Below are 22,050 nucleotides of genomic sequence, written 5' to 3'. Positions count from 1 at the left end.
TGATTGGTAGGCATAGGTCCGCTACACTGGGAGCCGCAGAAGTCACAAAAAACATATTACGGGAGAACTGAGGTAAAAAAAAGTTATCACGTTCAAGATCAAGCGAAAGGGCTTTCCCTAGGTCCGGAATACACTTCCCACTAACCGCGTTCATTTGAACAGGAGTCAGAATTCTTTCCCTGACATTCCGCAACCTTTTCGTCCTGAACCCGTCGCGACATTCGGAAAAAGCGGGAACGACGGCTGTATAACACTCGGTCTGTTGGACCAACGAGTGATTTGTTCCAATGCGTCCAAAGATCTTCAGAAAAGGTCCAACGTTTTAGCTGCGTTGTCGATACTGGTTCGGATTGGAAGATGCAGTTTTCTGTCTGTAGGAAGAGGTACCTGGCGTAAACAAAACAACGTACCTTATCGACGACAAACTCCAATTCGTCTGGCCTCTGGCTTGTTATCAATATGGTGCAGTGGTCCTTGATCGTTTTGATGACCTTGAGCATGCGGCGTCGAAGCATCACGTCTACACCTTCCGTAAGGTCATCAAGTACCAGCACCTGCAGGGACCATAGGCGCGCTACACCTAGTAATGCAATTGCGCGTGCCGGTGGACACTTGAATTGATTCATAAATTTCATGAAGAATTCATGTATTGCTTCATGAATCGCAAATCGTGACATGTACGAAAGAGTGCAACATTGATTGCAAGCGCTCGTGCGAGGTGTTATGCCTGCCACAGTGTTAGCACTGCCAACGACGAGGCTGTTCACGAGAGCCCGTTCACACCAACAGCAGGAACTCATGTCGGTGCCCACAAAAATGCCAAACGTTTCTACTGAAGACAGCAAATATTCCCGACATGTTTCATCTAATCTTGTCAATCCTCAAGCTCTCCTTTGAACGTGCTTACTCAGATTAACGCCTTTGGTGAACACTCTATGTCGGAAAGATATTCCGGGGCGCGCACATTCCTTTTCAACTAGGTACTAAAGCATTCTTACCTGAGAATGCGGTGTAGAAAAGCTAGAACATGTTGCATATTTAACGTAGGACAACATTCGAAACCGGAATGGAAGAGTGAATCATTGAAAATCAGTGACATTGCAACGCTAGTTCGCTTGAGCGATTGTTTGAGGAAAGTGTGCTGCCGTAGAACTAGAACCACATGAATGAATGAATTAATTAATTAATTAATTTTTATTTATTTATTCAAGTTACCCCTAGGGACCCTCTGGTTGAGGGTATTATTTGGGGAGAATCTGGTACAAATAAAGTTACAGTAGTATGAATATGATTCCGAGAATACCATAATGAATAAGTAAACAGAGCTGGCATATAAAACATTTATAAAGAATATTACTGTAGAAAAGATACAAAAAATGAATATACCTTTTGCATAAATATGTAGACTTGAAATGAACAACACACGGGTGTAATAACTGGAGTTCTTAAAGGAGACTGAATAAAAAACATAGTTAAACAAAGGTACAAAGTTCGGTAACGAATGAAGAAAGTACGTAGAAAAAGTGTAAAGTACCGTAAATTGAGTAAAAGTGCGAGATGCGACGAAAGATGAGACATCTAGGTAGTTAATAAACACTGTGACAAGAACAACCAGAGGAATATTAATCAGGGGTGGTCACCAGTATGTTATCATGAATGACGTCTTGAAATTTTCTAATGTTAGCTAGTGTAGCGATACGTGATGGCAAGTGGTTCCGATACTTTGACGTCCACGGTACGAAATATTTCGTGTAGTGTATTGAGCGGCACATTATCTCCTTTACTTTGTTAGGATGGTCAGGCGAGGAGAAATAGCTGCTGGATATAATAAAACTTAAGAAAAAGTGATAAGCGAGCAAGTTTACGGCAATGCGAAAACTCTTGCAATTGAGTGCAGTATTTTAAAGCAGTGACACTAGCGAAAGATGAGTATCCAGAGTAAATGAAGCGAACAGCACGGTTTTGAAGGGATTCGATGTCGTTAATAATGCAGTGTTGGTAAGAGTCCATGACGTCAGATGCGTGTTCAATTTTAGGTCAGATTAGCATGGTGTAAGCAAGTTTACGAAGGTGAATAGGCGCCTTTTAATGTGATGTTCAGGACGGCCGAGAGAAAACTTAGCTGAAGCAAGCATTGTGCTAATATGCTAATCCCATGATAACTCACATTGCAAATGAAGGCCAAGGTACTCGTATGTTGGCATCAGGTCAAAAGAATTATCGTTTAATTCGTAGGACGATGGTACACCGCAAGCACGGTTACTAAACGACATAGCATGATTACTATGACAAATACGGTTACTAAATGACTATGATTAAGTGGCATTAGGGAGGATTGGCCACATGAAGTTATCGCGCTAAGGTCGGATTATAATGTCATCCCGTCAGAGATGCAGGATACATTAAGACATATGATTTAATCTTCGGCGAACAGTGTAATTCTGGATGACACTGAAGATGGAAGTCCGTTAATATAGATTTAAAATAGTAACGGTTCAGTCACATTGCCCTCGGGGACACCAGAAGTGACCACAAGGACGTTAGGGTGATTAAACTGTTCCAATTTGGTCGGTAACCAGTGGTGTGGAGCGCGGTCAAAAGCATTTGTGTTGTCTACAGAAATTGCATTTACTTGCAAACTCGCGTCCACGGAAGAACGAATCATGGATGAAGGCGGCAAGTTGCGCGTCACAAGAACAGCCTCCTAAACAACAGTGCTAGTATTGGAATGTAAAGTTGTGTTCTTTAACGTAGTTAATGATCTGAGAATCTGTAATGTGCTCTAGAAATTTACAGGCAGTACTGGTTAGTGAAATGGGACGGCAGTTGGCAGGAGAACACCGATCACCGGACTTAAATATCGGTAAAACGTTAGCTATTTCGCAGTCATTTGCAACAATACAACCAGTTAATGAGTGAGCCAACAGTGTACAGAACACTGTACATACAATATATATAGATATATATATATATATATATATATATATATATATATATATATATTTAACCGGTCGTTATTGCTCATTGTCCACAGAAAGGACTTCGCCTCGTTGTGCCGTCCTTAATACAGGAATCTGACTTGACCGCTTGTACAAAGCCTAAGTGCTCACGAACTTTTAAAAATCCATCCCTTGATGCGTTTTTTTCTAAAAACACCGCCTTCCCCCAACGAAGAAATTGGGCACAAGAGCGACATATCACAGCTTTCATTACTGTCTCCCCAATCAGTAGGTCGCCACGTGATCACCCACCTTTGGTGCTGTCATAAGGACAACGCAAAGTGTAGCGCACTTTCGCAGGCCTTGCGAGAGTTCGCAGACCAAGTCGTTACGGCGTGGGTGCAAGAAGAACGTGCGAAGAAGCTCGCTCAACAGCGCCGGAGACACGTACCGGTCGGTCATCTGAACAGAGAGTTGACAAAACGAAGATATCTGACAATGAATTCAGATAAAACGCAAGGATTATTGTTTTTTATTTGAAATATAGAAATAATGGCGGTACAGAAGTTCTTGAAAAGCAAATTTTCCTCGGGCCTGAGTTGAATCTGCATCTTCTGCAATGTTCGTGCGATGCCTCGCCACTTAAACTACTGTGGATGTCATCTTCTCGCTGGCTGTCACTAGTACTTATGCATGCGCACAAGATTAACCATTGGAGTGTCAGTCAGCGCTGCTCCCAGCAGCGGCAGGGAAAAGAACTCGCGCAGCATTTCGTCGACCAAGCTTTAAAGCCGCTGTGCCATTCACTCCCTGACCACAACAGAAAAGTCTAATGAAAGTGACGAGCCACACTATGTATCTTCTGCGCATTCGCGCAAAGGTACAAGTGGAGATCACACATATCGAATAATTCTGGCTACAGTGGTGATTGAAACTGAGCTTTTCTGATGAGTATAACATGGCTTTAATAAGAGAATTGGAAAACCTCTTCCTACCGCAAACAAGCAGCTATCTGTGTGCACAGTAGCTTGTGAACAACGTGTCACTGCATATCAATCAATCAATTAGATAAATAATTATTACATTCATTCATTTTTGTTTCAGTATTCTCGTAAACTTCTGACACAATATACTGGGGGTCTGAAAGCCTAAAAGTCGCAAAAGGCTTGACGGGTCCGTTGAGGAACCTTCAAACCTTTCTTCAGACCGGACAAGGGAGAACAATCTTGTCATATCATTCTGGTATTATTTCACTGCTCATAGCTGTCAGACAAAGAAAGCACCGTTACCATGAGTTTGCTGCCCTCTGTTCAGCATGTCAGCCGAGACGCATCCCGTCTACGCAGCGTCACCTAGCTACTGCCAAGTGTTGGAAAACTTTCGAGGCAAATTAGTGCTAAAGAAACGAACGCGCAGTTAGTGTTTAAATGACGATGGAGGTTTCCAATTTGTGGGATCTTTACGTAATCTCCAGTTTTCACCATGTTTGCTGGGTTATCCACCACATTTCAAAAAACAGATGCGTGCTTTTTACTCAGCGCTTTCCAAGAAAGGAAATAGCTGTGGCATTGCTTTGTTTGGGTTTCCGAAATTAGTGCCCACATCTAATGCCCTCTTCGTTCTCTAAGCACTTTCGGCGTATATTGGTAACGGGCTTCCCTTTGTTGGGCTTGAATTCTCTAGCCGAAATCATGCTGCAATGTGTAACATCGTGCAGAGACGTAAAGTGCTGAGAAGGAATATGGGAGGTTGAGGTCAGAGGTGATGCTACATCTGCACCATGGCTCCCACAGTCAGCGACTTCATGCAAGCTGTGACAGCAAACACACGAGCTTGCAGCACAAGACATTACAATCTCTTTATGGAATGTTTTACAGAAGTGACATATGCTCTATTTACATATCCTGCGCAAGAGTGTCAATCGGCCAAACTGAGCGTTGCTTGACTGACCACTAGGGAGCAAGAGAAAAAAGTGAAATAAAAGCGGAATTGCTTGAAAAGGAAACGTGCAGACTTCGTAGCCGAAGTTACCACGCATATATGTTGTGAAAATTGTTTTCGGGGAATAAGTTTAGGTAGGTTCGACAGCACTACATCAGGGCTTGCGTCAGAAAACGTATCTGTCAAAATGTCTGGGCCTCTTGCGTGACACCTCTAACACACTGTACGCAGCCTGCTGTACAGAGCTGGTGCAACAGAGGCCAGTGAACTAGTCGCCTATTTGTATGGTAATATTTTTTTTAAGAGTTTCGATTTTCTCCAACTGTTTTCTCGCTTTGTGGAACCAAAGTGTTGTATTTCGAAGCCTTGTATTTGCGTGCTTATGTCGTATATGTTACATTTAGTCTTCGTTTGAGTTCGTATCTTCGTGCTTTCAATTATTACAGCGTCGTTCGCTTGAATTCGTACAAAGCTTATCTCCAGTAGGTTTATCTCTCCGATAATTTGTTCCCTTTCTCCTTCTCGCACGCATTAGCTGTAGATATTGAAGTACAGCGCGAGCGAAAGCCTCCTCTTATCACTTCGATGGTCCTTATCGCTCAATTGTCATGCGTATTGAAATTCGCTCGTGACATAGTCAAGCTGCTTGCAGCAGCTTTAGGGTGAAGTTTTCCAGCAGAACTATTAATTCATTTATGTAAATAATAATTTATTTATTTCAATACCTTCAAGGCCCGAAGGTGTTACCGATGGGAGTGCGGAACAATATGCACAGTGAACAGGAACAAAGTAATGCGGTAGCTAAGACTATAAATAACATTCATCTACCGCTCTCGATACAATTACATCGGTCAGATGGGCAGTAGAAGTGGGCGGGAGGTTCTAGTCACTCCAGGTACTTGGAATAAAGCAATCATAAAGGAACTTTGTGCCACAGAAAGGAACATTTACTTTGTCTTGGTAATCAAATCTGCTGGATACGTAGGATGGCGTGGGAAGTTCATCGTTTAAGTGCAGATTTTGATTGATTTAATGAAAAAAAAAACTGAAGGAGATTGCTTCCTGCTTAAACAAAAATGGAAAGCTTAAAGCTGGTTCCATAGACGATACACTAGATGTGCGTGCATAGCCTGAAGCAATGCGATGCGATTTTGGACAGATTTCAAATTATGGATAAGCGTCTCAATGCCAGCATCCTACAGAGAACTGGCATACTAGATCTTCGAAAGAACAAGAGCTTTATAAAAAAAGCAATTTTAGAGGAAAGATGCCTTGAAAATGTTTATCCCTAGATAGCCAAGCTCGCGATTGGCTTTGTTGGTTTTGTAATTGACATGAGTTTGACATGAAAGGTTAGAGGTAAATACAACGGCAACATATTGTTGGCGTTAACCCAACTCCACCAAAGTGTGGCGGAGGGGAGATGTAGGCATAGGATATATTTCCAAATATTTATAAAGAAAGATAGGGTAAGACAAAATATCTTATCCGGCCCATGGATCATTGTCGTCTTCATCGCTCTGCCAAACTACGCGTTCATCGTTGCATCGGTCGCTCCGTAACAGTATAGGTTAGAACATGTTCTTAATCACTGTCGTTAAGAAGATATTAGGGAACACTAGTAGAATTAGCCTTAGGGAAACTCGCATTACCTTAGCGTTGCTAGCGTTAAGTCTCATGTTGCATTTAGTGCACCAAACTTATTGTAGATTTCCAAATATGTATGTATGTATGTATGTATGTATGTATGTATGTATGTATGTATGTATGTATGTATGTATGTATGTATGTATGTATGTATGTATGTATGTATGTATGTATGTATGTATGTATGTATGTATGTATGTATGTATTGTTAGGATTGCGGGCTCAATCCCATCGCTCGTAACCCGTTGTCGAGATTGGAGTCCGGCATGAATTAGAAGTTAGCTGGCCAACTTATCCACGCTGAGGACGTTGATGAAAGGAAGGACTGCTTCTCATCGAGAACGAGGAATATGGGTTTATTTACAGTATCTACATGCAGTTCATCAGTCTAGCATGACTGCAAGAGAAAAGTACATCAGTCTAACATGACTGCTTGAGATAGTACACTGAGCAGCAGCACAACAGCGGGTTATAAACACTCGGTCCTCCCTCAATTCCAAGGTGACGGAAACGTTCGTCCATGCATCGTAAACAAGCCGCCTCTCCGCGGGACGGCTTAAATACACACACTTCCGCACAGATTCACGGTCCGGAACCGACGTCAGACGGACTTCGTAGAACTCGGGGCTTGTGTCAGGAAAGGTGCCTTTTATTCCCCGAGCTGACCCCCGCAGCGCGGCCGGGTGCCCATTGTCTTGCGTCTTGGACGGCGCGTGGAAAGGAGCCTCGAACTAAGTTCCCGTGAGCACTCCCCCGCTCGCGGCAGACCAGGGCGGCGGTGGCGGGCTCAGTAACAATAGTTCGTCCGCTGATCGCATTCAGTCATAACGCCGACGAGGCTAGAGCGTAACGATGGCGTTCCAAGAAAGTTGACGCTGCTGTCGCAACTGGCTGGCAGAACTTGCACCTCAGCTGGGCCGTTTTTAACAGTATGTATGTATGTATGTATGTATGTATGTATGTATGTATGTATGTATGTATGTATGTATGTATGTATGTATGTATGTATGTATGTATGTATGTATGTATGTATGTATGTATGTATGTATGTATGTATGTATGTGTGTATGTATGTGTGTATGTATGTATGTATGTATGTATGTATGTATGTATGTATGTATGTATGTATGTATGTATGTATGTATGTATGTATGTATGTATGTATGTTGGTTAGTATGTATGTATGTATGTATGTATGAAGATGCAGTTTTCTGAAAGTCAGCGCCGCCAGTCCTACCCCATAAGTACGTGCCCTTCGTTGATGTAATGTGTAATGCACATCAGAGCAAGGAATGTCAGGACTAGATACATGAAGAGCTTGTTTATTTTGATGCTAAGGTCGTGGCCCTGGACGCGCGGTTCCCGACCAAGCGGTAGACGTTTGTACGCAAGCGTAAAAAATATATCTTGAGGTAGGAACTTTTCTCTTAATGTGACATACATCGCTAAATTGGTGGTTTCAGTGTTTCATAAAGCGGGCACATACGAAAAGCTATCGTTGTCAAAATGAATTTCAACAGATGTCGCAGGTCTCGTTTACTTTAGATTTTCGATCTCAGAAAGACAGATATAATACAACTTGTGCAGGCGGTATTACAATTACGGTAATGACGAACAATAAAACGCGAACGAGGTGCTTCAAACTCAAATGCAAGAACCACAATTGCCTTCCTGGGATCTGCGTAAGAGTTTATAAAATTTTGTCAAATCATTAAAATACTTCTTCTTGTCAAAGTATGGTATGTGTCATGCCAAAGTTGCAGTCAAGCGACTTCCGGCGTCCTCAAAGATGTCTTCTATGTTTAATTTATATGTGGGTGTTCAATATAGAAATTTCATTTACCACCATATGTTTTCGCTCTACCGATGTGGTGGAATACCGAGAAAAAAGAAAAATGTCACTGTTTAACCTGAAACGCGAACATTGATAGCGATAGCAAAGTGTCAGAGATTTACACAAAGTAAGCTTGGTATATTTGTCGTTCGTGTAAATTGCAGTAAGCAATTCTACTGTTCTTTCAACGGAAAAATGCAGTATTCAGAGGTTCTGTTACGGCATTAAAAACTGTATTATTGGGATGTTTTCTTGCTGGAAAACATTTACGTCGAAGGAACAGAACACACACATACTGATGCTATGAACAGCTTTGCGTTGATTGCGCAGAGAAGGAGGTCTATTCACAGCGCGGTCGCCACATTGCGCCTTCAACGGCAACTCAAAAAGGTTATTTGCAAGAAGCCTGCATATTGTGTCTCCCCCCCTCCACCCCCAAACATTCGGCATAGTGTCCGTTGACATATCTGGACCTGAGGTCGTTCAATCACTACAGATATAAACTGCTTTACTTTTTATTGAATTTGGCTTCGACTCTTTGAGAAGCACATTCCAACCACGGAGTGCTTTTTTGATAATATACAGAACTCTTTTACAATCGCCTGTGGTAGATAGCGCAAGTGTAGTCCTGCAGCTGGATTACTCGAATGGGCGAACAATGCTCGCAAGAGCAAGGGAAATGCTTAAACGATTAATAAGAGAAAATCACTAATTCAGTGTTCAATTAGTTTACGGCACGTATTGCAATTTCAAATTGCCACCAATGAGGTTGCGAAGTGTATCCTCTTGGAACAAATTCCTAATATTGCGTGGGGTTCAATATGTGCAGCGTGAAACTTGCAGAAAAAATGCACTGTTCTTCCACTTAATCTTTAACAAACCGTCGCTGTATTCATTGAACCCCAAAACTACCTGGAACAGGCATTCATTTTGTCCCACGCTTTAGGAATGCATATCTCGAAAGTGGTGTCGTCCTGAAAATTATTTCACGTGTATACACCTTGCGAACTCACCAGCTGAAATTTGTAAATTATAAATGTGCCAAAAGGTGCCGCATTTAAAAGTTAATTACTGATCTTTTGGTTGACTGGCCGATTACGCATTTTGATTTCTCGTACAGGTAACGTCCGCCTCTTTCAGTTATACAATTAAATGATTCGAACTACAGTATACGGTGCAAGTGAATTCTTTTCATTGCATGGTATTTCATTGTATGACATTGTCTGTATTATATCATCGGCCTTAGTGAGATTAGAAGAACCGGTGAAGCTTATAGATTGCTGAATAACGGACATGTCCTCTGCTATAGAGTCCTCCTAGATAAGAAGAAATACGGGCTAGGATTCCTAATCTATAAGGACATAGCGGGCAACATTGAGGAATTTGCGATAACATAAAATAGGGCAAGGCTATGATGTCGGCAGCAGAGGGTGCAAAGAATTTCTGGAGCCGGACAGGCCGCCAATGGAAACTGACCTTGGCAACCTTTAACAGCCGAACTCTGTCGAGTGAGGATAGCTTAGCAGAACTCTTTGAGGAACTAACAGATATTGTTTTGGATATTTATTTCGTTAGCAATACTGTGCGCCTTTTTACAGGCTCATACAGGATGGGTCGCATTCAAAACAACAAAACATTGTTGGTCAAAACAGGAGAAAGCAATGAAGTACGCTAAGTATGACAATCCGAAGATATAGCATGAAAACAGAACGACAGATGAAAGCACACACAGCACAAGGCAGGATATCATTGACCTTAGCAAGATTAGAAGAACTGGTGAGGCTTATACAGTGCTGAATAACGGCCATGTCCTCTGCCATAGAGGCATCCCGCATAAGAAGCAATACAAGTTAAAATTCCTACTCCGTGAGGACACAGCGGGCAACATTGATGAATTCTACAGCATTAGTGAGAAGGTAGCTCAAGTCGTAATCAAGCTTAATACGAGGTGTAGATTAAAGGTAGTACAAGCCTATGCCTCGACATCCAGTCACGATGATGAGGAAGTAGATCAGTTTTAAGAAGCTGTTCAATTAGCGATAAGAAAAGTGCAAACTCCGTATACTTTAGTAAAGGGAACTTCAATGCAAGAGTGGGGAAAAAGCAGGCTGGCGATCAAGAAATTGGCAACTACAGCATCGATTCTAGGAACGCTAGAGGAGAGATGCTCGTAAATTCGCAGAAAGAAATAAGCTTTGAATAATTAACACCTTTTTCAGGAAGCGTAGCAACAGAAAGTGGACCTGGAAAAGCCCTAATGGTGAAACAAGAAATGAAATTGAGTCATACTTTCTGCTGATCCCAGCAAAGTGCAGCATGTAGAAGTAATAGATAGGGTAAAGTGCAGTGATCATAGGTTAGCGAGGGCTAGGATGCACCTCAATTTGAAGTAAGAAAGAGCAAAATTGGTCAAGAAGAAACAGGATATCCTAAGGATAAGGGTAAAAGGAGACAAATTCAGGCTGGTACTTGTAAACGAATAAGCAGCCTTAGAACAGAGAGATGATGATGACATAGATCTAATGAATGAAACCGTAGCTAGGTTGGCTTCACAGGCAGAACTTGAAGTGGGAGGCAAGACACCAAGGCAACCAGTAGGCAAGCTCTCCCTAGTAACAAAGCACCTAATAAAGAAACGACAAAAAATTGTGCAAATGAAGAGATAACATACCATTCGCGCAATTGTCAAAACTGATCAACAAGGTGAAAATAAGTGGTATTGGAAACTATAACGTGACAAAGACTGAAGAAGCCGTAAAAAGTGGACGCAGCCTGAAATCAGTGAGGAAGAAACTTGGCATAGGACAAACCAAGATGTATGCACTAAAACATAAGCAAGGTAATATCATCAGCAATCTCGAAGATATAGTAAAAGCAGGGGAAGAATTCTACGCTGACTTGTACAGTACCCAGAGGAGTCAGGATACCTCAATTAGAAACAGCAATGAACAAGATACAGAAACTCCCCCTGTAGCTAGCGATGAGGTCAGAAGGGCCTTGAAAAACAAGAAACGAGGAAGAGCGGCAGGAGAAGATGGAATAACAGTCGATTTCATCAAAGATAGGAGATACATAATGTTTGAAAAACTGGCGACACTTTATACGAAATGTCTGTCGACTGCAAGTGTCCCAGAAAAGTGGAAGAATGCGAACATTATACTTTATTTACGCAAACATTATACTTGCTGTGGCTGCGAAGAGAAAGCACGCACGGGTGAGCTAAGGAGGATGCTGGCTGGATTTGGACCATCCTCCTGCGTACACAATTTCGGAGGTCACGTAGTCGAACATACACTAGGTTGTAAGGAGGGAAAAGGGGCGCATATGTGAACGCTTTCAAGAGGGGATGGGAAAGTTGCGTGGTCGGGAAGGCGGGCATGCGTCTACCCCGTAACCTCGACTACGGCGGCGCATAGCTGTCAGCACAGCTGAGTGCATACAGCTTAGTGCACGGCCAGACGCTGTATTTTAAAGGTTTTCCTTCTTGCTTCTTAGAGGTAACTGGCGTCGGCTGCGAAGCTCGGGCCAGTCGTGTCTACCCGCGCGCCTAGCACTGGAGGTCGCGTAATCTGAAGTGCTGGACACACGTTGAAGCGTGTGTCCGACACACCAGCGTTGTGACTGCGAGTGTCCGTGGTCGACGAGTGAAACGCCTGCATGTTTGTCTGTGCACGTGTGACACCAGGCTTCTAATTTGATAAGCAAGCGAATGCTGACTGCAATTTGTACAACCCTAGAACTACGAACCTTATTTTGTGTATTGTTTAAGATATTGCAACTACTGTGAATGCTCTGGGTCTTTGGCGAAACTTTGATATTCCGGTATTGTCTTCGGTAATTGGCATAAACCATGCAAGTGAGCTGCTCATATGTAATAAACATGCTTATTGCGTAATTTTTTGAAATCCCGGTAAAAACAAAATTAACCTTGAGCATAATTAACATTTCAATCCTGCAATAAATGGGACGACGGGAAACCGAGGGGCGAAATTTCCGTTATTCACAACAATGTGATGATAAAGCCAAGTAAAGCATATGGCAAATTCTTGGTTGTTTTATTCGAAGTGTAGAAATGGCGAGCTAGAGGGAAATGAAATAGGACGAAAGAAAATCTTACGGTTAGAGAGAAGCGTATCGAACACTGCGCAACATCGGTGCATCGCGATGCTATAGTCGAGCTATACGGTGGCAGCTGTACACATGTCCACATACTTCGGTACCTATGAACTTTTATGATCTAAAGAGGGGAGTGTTAGCCAGAGCCACTCATGACCATGGCTACGGATGTGCAACAACCCTTTCACCGATGGCGTGCTGTTTCACCAATATATCATCGTATGCTACCCGAATGCGTGAAACGTGCAGGAATCGATGCCCTCTTTGTGCGATGAACAAAAATAAGGGAAAGCGGAAGGGCCGTATTTTTGTTAGTCACAACCGTACGAAGCCGAAATAGAATGAAAACAAGCAAAGGATGAGAGAAATCATGGGTTGTTCTAATTGAAGCGTAAAAATGGAAATCCAAAGGGAAACGGAAGCGGGGAAAAAAAAAGACAACCTTCCTCAGGTGACAGTCGGATTCGCACGCTCCGCATTAGGTGTGCGTTGTTCTACGAATTGGCCTACGGCAGCGGCTGTTGATTTTTTTTTTTTTTGCTTTCGCGACATATCTGCCGCTTTAAGGCCACTAACAAGTAGCCTCATGGCTGATCAAAGCTAAAGCGAATGGACGAAACGTCTGTAATTCCGGACGAAACGTCTGTAATAAAATAGTGTCACCTTGGAGAAGTAGCGCAGGTTTTCGATGACAGTCATGTAAGGAAAGAGCATGCACGTCTCCGGCAGGAAACCGAGGTGGCGCCTCGCTGTGCGGGGCGATCGGCGCACGCTGTGCTGGCACACGAAGACGTCGCCCGCAGATGGCGCTTCGTAGGTGGCCACGATGTTGGCCAGCGTCGACTTGCCGCTGCCGTTTGGGCCCAGCAGCGCCACGGCTTCGCCCTCGTAGACGCGCAGCCGGACGTTGCTCAGCACGACACGACGCCCGCAGACCTGCGGGCACAGGTCAATCCCGTTTCGGCATAGCGCATACAGCCCCAAGCAGATCACTTCAGAGCACCGGAATGGCGTCCTGCCGACGGTAATGAATGTTAAATGGTTCGCTTTTTTGTGCTAGGCGCAAGCACGGAACTCACTCAAATTTTTGAAGAACTAAAATCATGACTACGCACCGAATATCTCGTAAAGTATTCCTCTCTTTTGGGTTATGCCACGTCATTCAGGGCTCAAGTGGCACATAGTCGTCGGAAGGGTTGTCCGTGGCCACCGACAAAGTGTCAGTGTTTTCTGGCACTGTAGTAGGTTCTTTATATGAATGAGAGAAGCATCAAAGACAAGTACATGTGGCGATCCTGAGGGCGTGATGTGGCTGGTGTATGTAGGTGTGCCGTCGATTGCTCTGGCTAACGAACTGTAAATTTGAACATGTAACGTTCCTTTCACATTTGCGGAAGAATGTGTAGTTCCCCGCCACATAATTAGATAACTTTACGTCTGCACATTATCATTTTTTTCGAGTTTTTCTTGCACCCTGTGTATAGAAATGCGCGTTCTGCGAATAAGAAAATAATTTGATTAGCCATGCTGCCGGTGCTTAGCTTTGAGCTGAGCACATTCAGCACAAAGCTACATTGAAGCTGCACGCTCTGTTGTTTAAGCTGCACCTGCTCACCAGATTTGCGTGCCTGGAGCACCCAGTCTTGAGATACTCAAGCAAGCAGAACGGGGAGCTTGCTACGCCGGTAAAATTATGACTGATGTTTAGTCAGGTACCTCACTGTCCTAATCGACTGCCAATAGTTTTTCGTAACAATTCCAGCGGAGTGTGTTTTTCATTATACGGCGCGTATGAGATTTATATCAGTTTGTAAAAATGACATATTTTGACGCTTGTAATAGCGCATTGTTCTTACAAATGCTTGAGCGTATATGTTGCAATAATGGCAAAAGGTTCTGTGAATGCTACAAGCATTTATTAAGTAGTGTGCCTGCATTTTCACGTAAAGGAATTAACTGTTTCGTTTTTGTAATGCGTACGTTCTAATTGAGAATTGACACGTAGTTAATTTCTTCATTTGACGTATATTCATGGCTTGTATCGAAAAAAAAAGAGGTCTACTTATTCCACGTTTTTGCAAAACACACAACGTCTTGTATAATATATGTTCGCCATGTATTCATTATTGATGTATTTTGAAAATTATAATACAATGGGATGGCAGAAACGCTAGCATTTCGCATGAGCTTCAGACGTCCTATTTCGTGCTGCATACACATTAGACAATTCCATGAGAAACATTACCAATAAAAGCGCAAAGAATGCATGGAGAACTACTGCTTTATTAGTGACTCAGAAAAAGATATAACACTATAAGTTAGAGCAACTGTCTTACGACTATGCACTTGTATGCCTTGGTAACTGAAGAACTGAGAAATAAAGCCAGATAATAGATATCTTGCCGGATAGTTAAGCTTAAGGCCACAGAAACAGACACCACACGCGCCGCACACTATGATTTTATGCATCCTAAGTACAAGCAGCACGCACACAGAAATACCTGTCCATCCCTGAGGGACTCCAATTTTTCAAGAAGAGTAAGAAACCTGGCTTGGTAAAACATTTGCTTCGGCGAGTTGGTTCGTAACATAAAGGAATGTAGAAGCGCGAAAGAAGCAAGGACGGGTCGAGAACACATGACTGGCGCTAGAAAAGAGGCGCCAGTCCTGTGTACTGGTCTTACCCTTGTTTCCTTCGCGCTTATATTCCGTCTCACTAAGAAACTGCTTGTTTACATTGGTTCTTCCTTTTTGGCCTGGCTGCTACTGTGAGAATTGATTATGAGCAGAAACTTGAATGTTAGGTATTGAAGAATACTGTATTAGGAAAATTATGAACGCACCCGTATTACTGCAGCAACATTTCTGCAGCAACGTTCCAGCAGTTGCCAATTTCATGTGGCACATGGGGTGGCAGAGATGAGAATGGTCAGAGATCACTTGTCATGCTAATGTTACAGAAAAAAAATTGTGTGCTCTTCAGACGAACATACGATGCATACGGAAGTTTACAAGGGTTCCGGTGTAATCCTCTCCTAATGTTTTTATGCTCGACAAAATAAATAAGATCGCTACAGAAGCATTTACACCTATTGCTCCATTGTTAGAGAACACGTTATTGGTGCTGAGAGTTCTAAAAGCTAAGGAGGATTGTTACTTTCTATAAATTAATTTTCTCTTACTATGTATTGGTATGATACGATAATCACATATTTAAATAATCAAATTACTTGTATCAGCTTTATGAAGGTACTTTCCCATAGACAAGATAGTTTCATGTTGGAGCTTTACCTAAACCTGCACAAGAGTAGACAACGGCAAGTTGAACCTCGCAAGTTATGCTGGAGAGCTGGTGAGACAATTATAAGTGATTTTAGTATCTACCACAAATATTCTGATGTGCTCTTGTCCATACTTAAAGCTGCAATGTGGCACTGCACTTTCCGAAGTTCGCTTCATTTTTTCAGGGAATGTGCGAAAATGCTTAATAAAATGCTGTTTAGTTGAATTAATGTTGCCGTTTAGCATTACCGGCTCAGCAGCACGCGTATCCAAAGCTACGTCTTCGTGTGGGTAGCCAACATCGTAGCCCTTCTCCTCCGTTATTTTGCACCAAGCCTACCTGACTCTCAGCTTTGTCGCTGGGACACCGCATCATCAAGATACAGGTTGGCGCATGAATAAACAGTGCCCGCGAATTGAACCACAGAACAACACGTTCCTTGATTTTCGCTCGCAGACAGCAAACCCGTCGATTTTCGTTCCTGTCTGAGTCACCCTCTACACATGCGTTCTGCACACTTTACTTGCAAACAAACACGCTGTGAATTGCTCAAATGCTGAGCATTAACGTACCTGCAAAGTCACAGATTGAGCCCAGAGTCCCAAACTCCGTGCCTAAAACTGCCGTAAACAATGAGCGCTCAAATTAACTGGCAAACACAACACATGAAACGAAATTGCCACGCAGCAAACGAGGCTGCGGCGTGGCGAGATCTGCAATGTTTACCTTGGCACCAGTATGATACCATGAGTCACCAACTAGCCGCAGGCAAACTTCTACGATGCCACTTTTCAGCTTCTCTTGCGTCTACTGTGGAAGACCGCAAAAGAAGACATCCACCGAACAAGAGGCCGCACGAGAAGTTATCCATTGATAACGATCCGACCGGGTTATCGATGGGATCAGCCGCCCATGAACGGTGGATGATTAGGGCTGTGTAGAATTGAGCACAAAGTATCGCTAGAAAACCGCAGCCAGAGTGTTTCCGGCCCTTCGTTCAGTCCTGTTTTGTTCTTTCGCGTGAGCTGCGGAGAACACGAAGTGCATAAGCAAGAATAAAAGCTGTAAGAGAGTATGCAAACCTCTCCCGCAGGGTGACACCCACTACCCAATTTTACAGCGACGGGACTGTCTTACAGAATTGCAGTCAAGGTGCTGTGTTCATAGCTTTGACGCGCCGTTGTCAGATGGGAAGAGGACTTGGCACCCGGAGGGGCCGTGTCCCAGAGAGTACACGTAATCATCAACACAGCATGATTCGGTACATTGACCCCGGCGCTCCTCGTACCTGGATTGACAGGAGGGGGGGGTGCTTTGTTTCGTGCTAACGGTCCTTCGCAGACAAGGGGGCTGCAGTGGTGCAGCATAACTGAGCTAGTGCATTCAACATACAAACAGCCACGTTGGTCTTACAGGAAACGAGCCTGAGAGACCCTCCAATTCCTTAACACAAAAGAGGTCAAGGCGTACAACCATAGAGAACCATGGTCTCTATGGTTGCCATCCGCAGAGCAGCGCGGCCGCATGAAAGAGCGCCACGACCGATTCCGGCTCTGGATTCCACTGAGCCAAACAATACCCCGTGTATTGACTGGCACACACGACTAAGTCGAGCAACCTTAGGAGTATACACCATAACTTAATGGAGAGCTTTCCACCTAATTTATCAAAAGTCATGATAGGGCGAGCCCACAGTTCGAGAAACTTCTTGTCGCCCAGGTAGTGCCACTCCCTAGTGAGATGCAGCCAGACCTCCTGCCGTGCTGTCGCAAGACCTCCGTGAAGGCCCGCTGTTCGCCCCCCGAAAACCGCATCACAGCGTGCCAACCAATCTTAGTATGAGCACTCGTCAAGAAGAAGCACGAAATGGTTGATTGCCTGCTTAGGCAAAGGGTGCAAAAAGCGAACAGTGTGATACTGATCATCTGCAAGACTAAAAATACTAGCAGTCCGCTGTAGAAGATCCGCGGCAAGCAAACGTTCCGCAAAAATATGAACCAAGTCCTCACGACCACCACAAAAAGGGCACACTCCATGAGTTGGGATTGTTGTGAAGGACCTGTAACGCATCGGCAGGCACCCTCGCGCCAGGTGCTACATGAACATGTACTTGAGTACATGTTCATGAGTTTCCTCGCCTGGCGTTCAGGAAACTGGCCGCAATGAGCTTCCGACTAAGCCTGCGGATGGACAGATCGTACATTAGGCAATGCAAGGGGAGACCTGGGCTGATCAAATCGACTAGTCCTTGGATTGGAGTTGAAACTACATCGATGCCATGGTGAACCTTGTGGAGGCATACAGGAGAGTTCGCAGCCGCCGCATAAATTTTAGACAGGGAACCTGAGCGAGGCACGCAGTGGCAAAATGTGCTTTGTAAAAACAAACGGAGTCGGGTACTAAGAAAAAATGAAGTAAAGCTTCGAGTCAGAAGCGCATCCTGGTTAAGAGCCACCTGGGTCCATCTGACGTGTAGTGGTGTGGCCACGATGTGCAGGTCAGAAATTCCGAGTTCTTCCTTATCCTTCGGCAACTTAAATACCTGCCAAGCTACACAACCGGTTGTCCCTTTCCACAGGAAACGATAGAAGGCCCTTTCCAAGATAAGATTGGTTAGTGTTGGAACAGGCGACCCACAGGCCACGTACGTGAGAAAGGAAAACAAAAGTGAACGAAGAATTGTCACTCGAGCGGTCAGTAGACATAATGAGCTGAATTCCTGAATCCTGGCTTCAACCTTGTCCTGAGCTTGTCACCAGTTTTCAGGAGACAAGCCATCTGAATCGAATAGGAAACCTAAAATGCGCAACCACGTTTTCACGGGTATACCATGAACTGGCTGCGGACAGGACGGAGTGGGGTTCACCTACTTGGCTGCACTTTTCGACTTATTCAATCTTGCACCACTCGCCCTGCAGTAACTGTCCATGACATCCAAGACAGTGCAAACTGATGCCTCGTCTATGACTACAATACATAAGTCGTCTGCATAAGCAAAGAGTGCGACCGGAGGGGAACCTGGTGAACCTTGGAGTAGGAACCTGCCAAATCTACTGTCACAGGACAACCTCTGCAGAAGTGCTTAAAAAGGCAGTAGGTAGAGGGCAAGGTTTTTTGCCCGTCAAGGGAGGATCACGCAACCGTGCGCCACGTCCCACAGTGAAAGCCTCCGAAACGCAATCCTGTATGAGAACAACAGAAGTCGGTCTAGAATACAAAGCTTGGACCATTCGCCGATACGCACGCTGAACCCAGCCTCGTTCAAAACCCGGAAAATGTACCTGTGGATAATAATATCGAAAACCTTCTCCTGACCGAAGCAGGAGGGAATACCTGGAAGTTTCCTGGCATTTGCCCACAGGAGTAGGCTCATGACTGCTAAACCGCGAAGCTGAGTGCAACGCCGCTGGATACAACGTGCCTGGTCGGGACCCAAAACAGTTTTGAACACAAGAGTGAGTCGGGTACAGACACGCTTTGCTATGAGCTTGTAATCGCAGTTCAGAAGCGTGATTGGACGCCTTGCTATTAGATCGGTGCTTCTCGACTCATCCTTACAAAGGATATTGATTAGCCCCTCTCTTTGAGACGCTGACAGAGTCCCTTCTCTGAGTAGCCTATTCACCAATGTGAACGGCTTCCCTAACAGTATACAAACCTTCACATACAATTTAACTGTTTGTCCATCAGACATTGGACTGCGATTATGCTTAATAGACTTCAAAACAAAAAATAGCTCGCCCTAGACTATGGCTGAGTCACAGGCTTCCGGCGGCTCAGCAGATAAAACGAATGGTAAGAACACTGGTGTGGCAGTTGGCTCGGCATACAAGTTCATGTAAAACTACGTCGTCAGTGCAAGAACTTCATCTGGTGATTCGGCAATGCTCCCATCGCTTGGATCTACTAAGGAATAGCAATCTGTTCTCTTCCTTGAACGATGTCTACCTAGGACATTTCTGCCGCACCATGCTTCCGTTTCCCACCGCTCTGCTCAGGTAGTGCCTCTCAAGCCATCCCAGCGTCGCTGCAGGAGAATGCGAAGTTCCTTTCTGAGTGAGGCCAGCGCCGGAGCAACACCAGGCCCGCAAGAGAATGGCTTCGAGAGCAGGAGGATTGTGGTGGAGGCAATTATAATCCCGTGCTCTCGTGCGCTCGACGCTTTCCCCAAGATCTGAAGCGCTCGCGCACACTAGCATTCACTTCATTCCGTTCTCTGCCTTCTAGATTCTATCTGTTGTGGAGCGGGTGGAAGAGAATGGACGTGTCGCATGTCACCGATTTCGGGGGTGGGCGGATATTAGAAGAGATGGCGTGGGGAGAGGCAGAGGAGCACAGCAAACGTATAATAATTAACCCAAACTCAAAAACTCAAAATAAAGCTTATGTAACTAAAGCATCACGAAGACACGCCAGCACCTAAGCCACCTATTTAACAGTGACGAAACATGTCCTTATTGTCGGCCATGTCAGTCCTTATCGCTTTCTAGGCGAAAGTCCGGCAACCCTGGCCTGTGGCTGCGTACTAACAGAAAGGATCCTTCTTAAAGGCGTGACGTCACACATATCTTCCGAGTCCGGTGCGTGTCAGATCTCCGTCACAGACTGTGCTCTCGCCGTTTCTGCACTCGTTGCTGCCTTAGTCTTGGTTGGTCAACTCGTCTGTCCCGCATGCCGGTGTCCCGAACTCCGTCGATCACGTGGACTCCGGCCTCGCTGGTTAAGCCTAACTCCGGGTCCCACCGATACTTCCTCGAGCGCCGACAAGACGCCCTGGGGACTATGGTCACGTGTTGGTCTGCCTCTGAAGGGGGAACCTTCCTGGAGTGCCCGGCACTGCCGTGAGAGGCTGTAGCAAGTTCAAGGAGCCTCGCTCGAGCGTCGCCGAGGTCGATGGCCACACCCTGGATCGCCAGCCTCACGGACTTGACCAAACCTTCATGGCTTCCGCCGCCCGTGCGATGCTGACGCTACAATCTTCTTGGCCCAGAGCCACGTAGATTATGCCAGCTCAGCGCCGCTTCTCTCCCAATCACAGCTCGGGTCACGTGCCTCGAGGACTTGTGCAGTTCGGACCGATACGTGCATATCGTCATCTTCCTTTCCTTCTGCACCACACGACTCTTACATATGACAGGACGATACGTCTGCGGTTGCCTGCTTGTCCCTTAGGAGCCGTGGATTTAAACACCACGTTCTCTTCTCTTGCGAGACTATGTTCGAATCGGCAAACCGCAGAATTAGAAAGGAATGGTCGCTCGCTAAGACCAGAAGAAACCAACCGGCAAGAGTGCATACTGGAAGACAGTGACGATGAGACATAGAAACGTTCGACGCGGCTCTGCATGCGCCTTCCTGTCTAAGTCATTCCTGACTGTCCAGGGCAAAGGACGCGCCAAGCATCGATCAGTCCCTGCCCATTGGCGAGCTCTCCCAGTGCTATATCTCATGCCCTATCCTTTACTTTTGGAGTTCCTCTGCCGGATACACGATCTAGCTGCTCTAAGAGAGAGTTGAAATCTCCTACAAGAATAGGCCGACAACAGCCTACAAAGTATGGATCTAATCCAGCGAAAAACTCCCTCTGAACTCTATCACTGCATGGAGCGTAAACATTAACAATTGGAATGCCACAATCAAGATCCATTGACAGGATACGGACCTCGGCATCCATGGCGTAACGAAGAACAAGAGTGATAAAATGCGGAAGCAAAATGATGGCCATGCCTTGACAGTCCGAGTCGCCATAACTGCAGAAAGACTTGGTGCAAAAAATCCGGTCAACCTGGCTGATCTTACCTAACCTATGTACATTTAAGTTTTTTGAAGTACGAGAATATCTACCTTTTTGGTTTTAGCTGAGTTGACAACCTCTAACCGTTTGGAAGCTCGAGACAAACCTCTACAATTGAAAGTAGCTATTAGAGAGAGAAGGAACCATATTGGGTGAAAGAAATTTAGCGGAAGCTAAGGAAAGGATAGAAAGGAAAAGGCTAGAGAAAGAATAGGGTAGTATTGAGTAATACTAGCCGAATGAGGTACAAAAGCTAGAACTGCCTATGAGGTAATCTCCAAGACAAGAGACACCTCATAAGTAGAAACGTGCGAGTTGTCTGACAGTTCGGAACAGTCACATCCGATCCCCTTAAAGTGCGCACAAGCATTAGTATTCTCCATGGCTGAACGATCGTCAGTCTAAAGTTGAGTCTAAAGTTGCCACAGCAGTGCGCTTGGGTACAGGTAGGCCAGGCTCCGATGCCATGAGAGCCACCGCCATCCGAGTGCGACAA

The 22,050-nt window shown here is 44.7% G+C and overlaps 1 protein-coding gene across 1 annotated transcript in view; it reads right to left on the bottom strand.

Moving 5' to 3' along the window:
• LOC135900144 (phospholipid-transporting ATPase ABCA3-like) overlaps positions 1-22,050 on the bottom strand; it is a 168,209-nt gene that overhangs the window by 76,970 nt on the left and 69,189 nt on the right. The window contains exons 7-9 of the mRNA XM_065429583.2: positions 13,141-13,413; positions 3,252-3,401; positions 411-554 (exon numbers count right to left, since the gene is read on the bottom strand). Coding sequence (XP_065285655.1) covers positions 411-554; positions 3,252-3,401; positions 13,141-13,413 — 567 coding nt within the window. The remainder of the gene's footprint in view (positions 1-410; positions 555-3,251; positions 3,402-13,140; positions 13,414-22,050) is intronic.

This window comes from Dermacentor albipictus, chromosome 4, assembly GCF_038994185.2.
Source record: "Dermacentor albipictus isolate Rhodes 1998 colony chromosome 4, USDA_Dalb.pri_finalv2, whole genome shotgun sequence".
NCBI classification, from domain to species: domain Eukaryota; kingdom Metazoa; phylum Arthropoda; class Arachnida; order Ixodida; family Ixodidae; genus Dermacentor; species Dermacentor albipictus.
The sequence above is the reverse complement of the archived record's forward strand: the minus strand, read 5'-3'. Positions and strand labels throughout refer to the sequence as shown.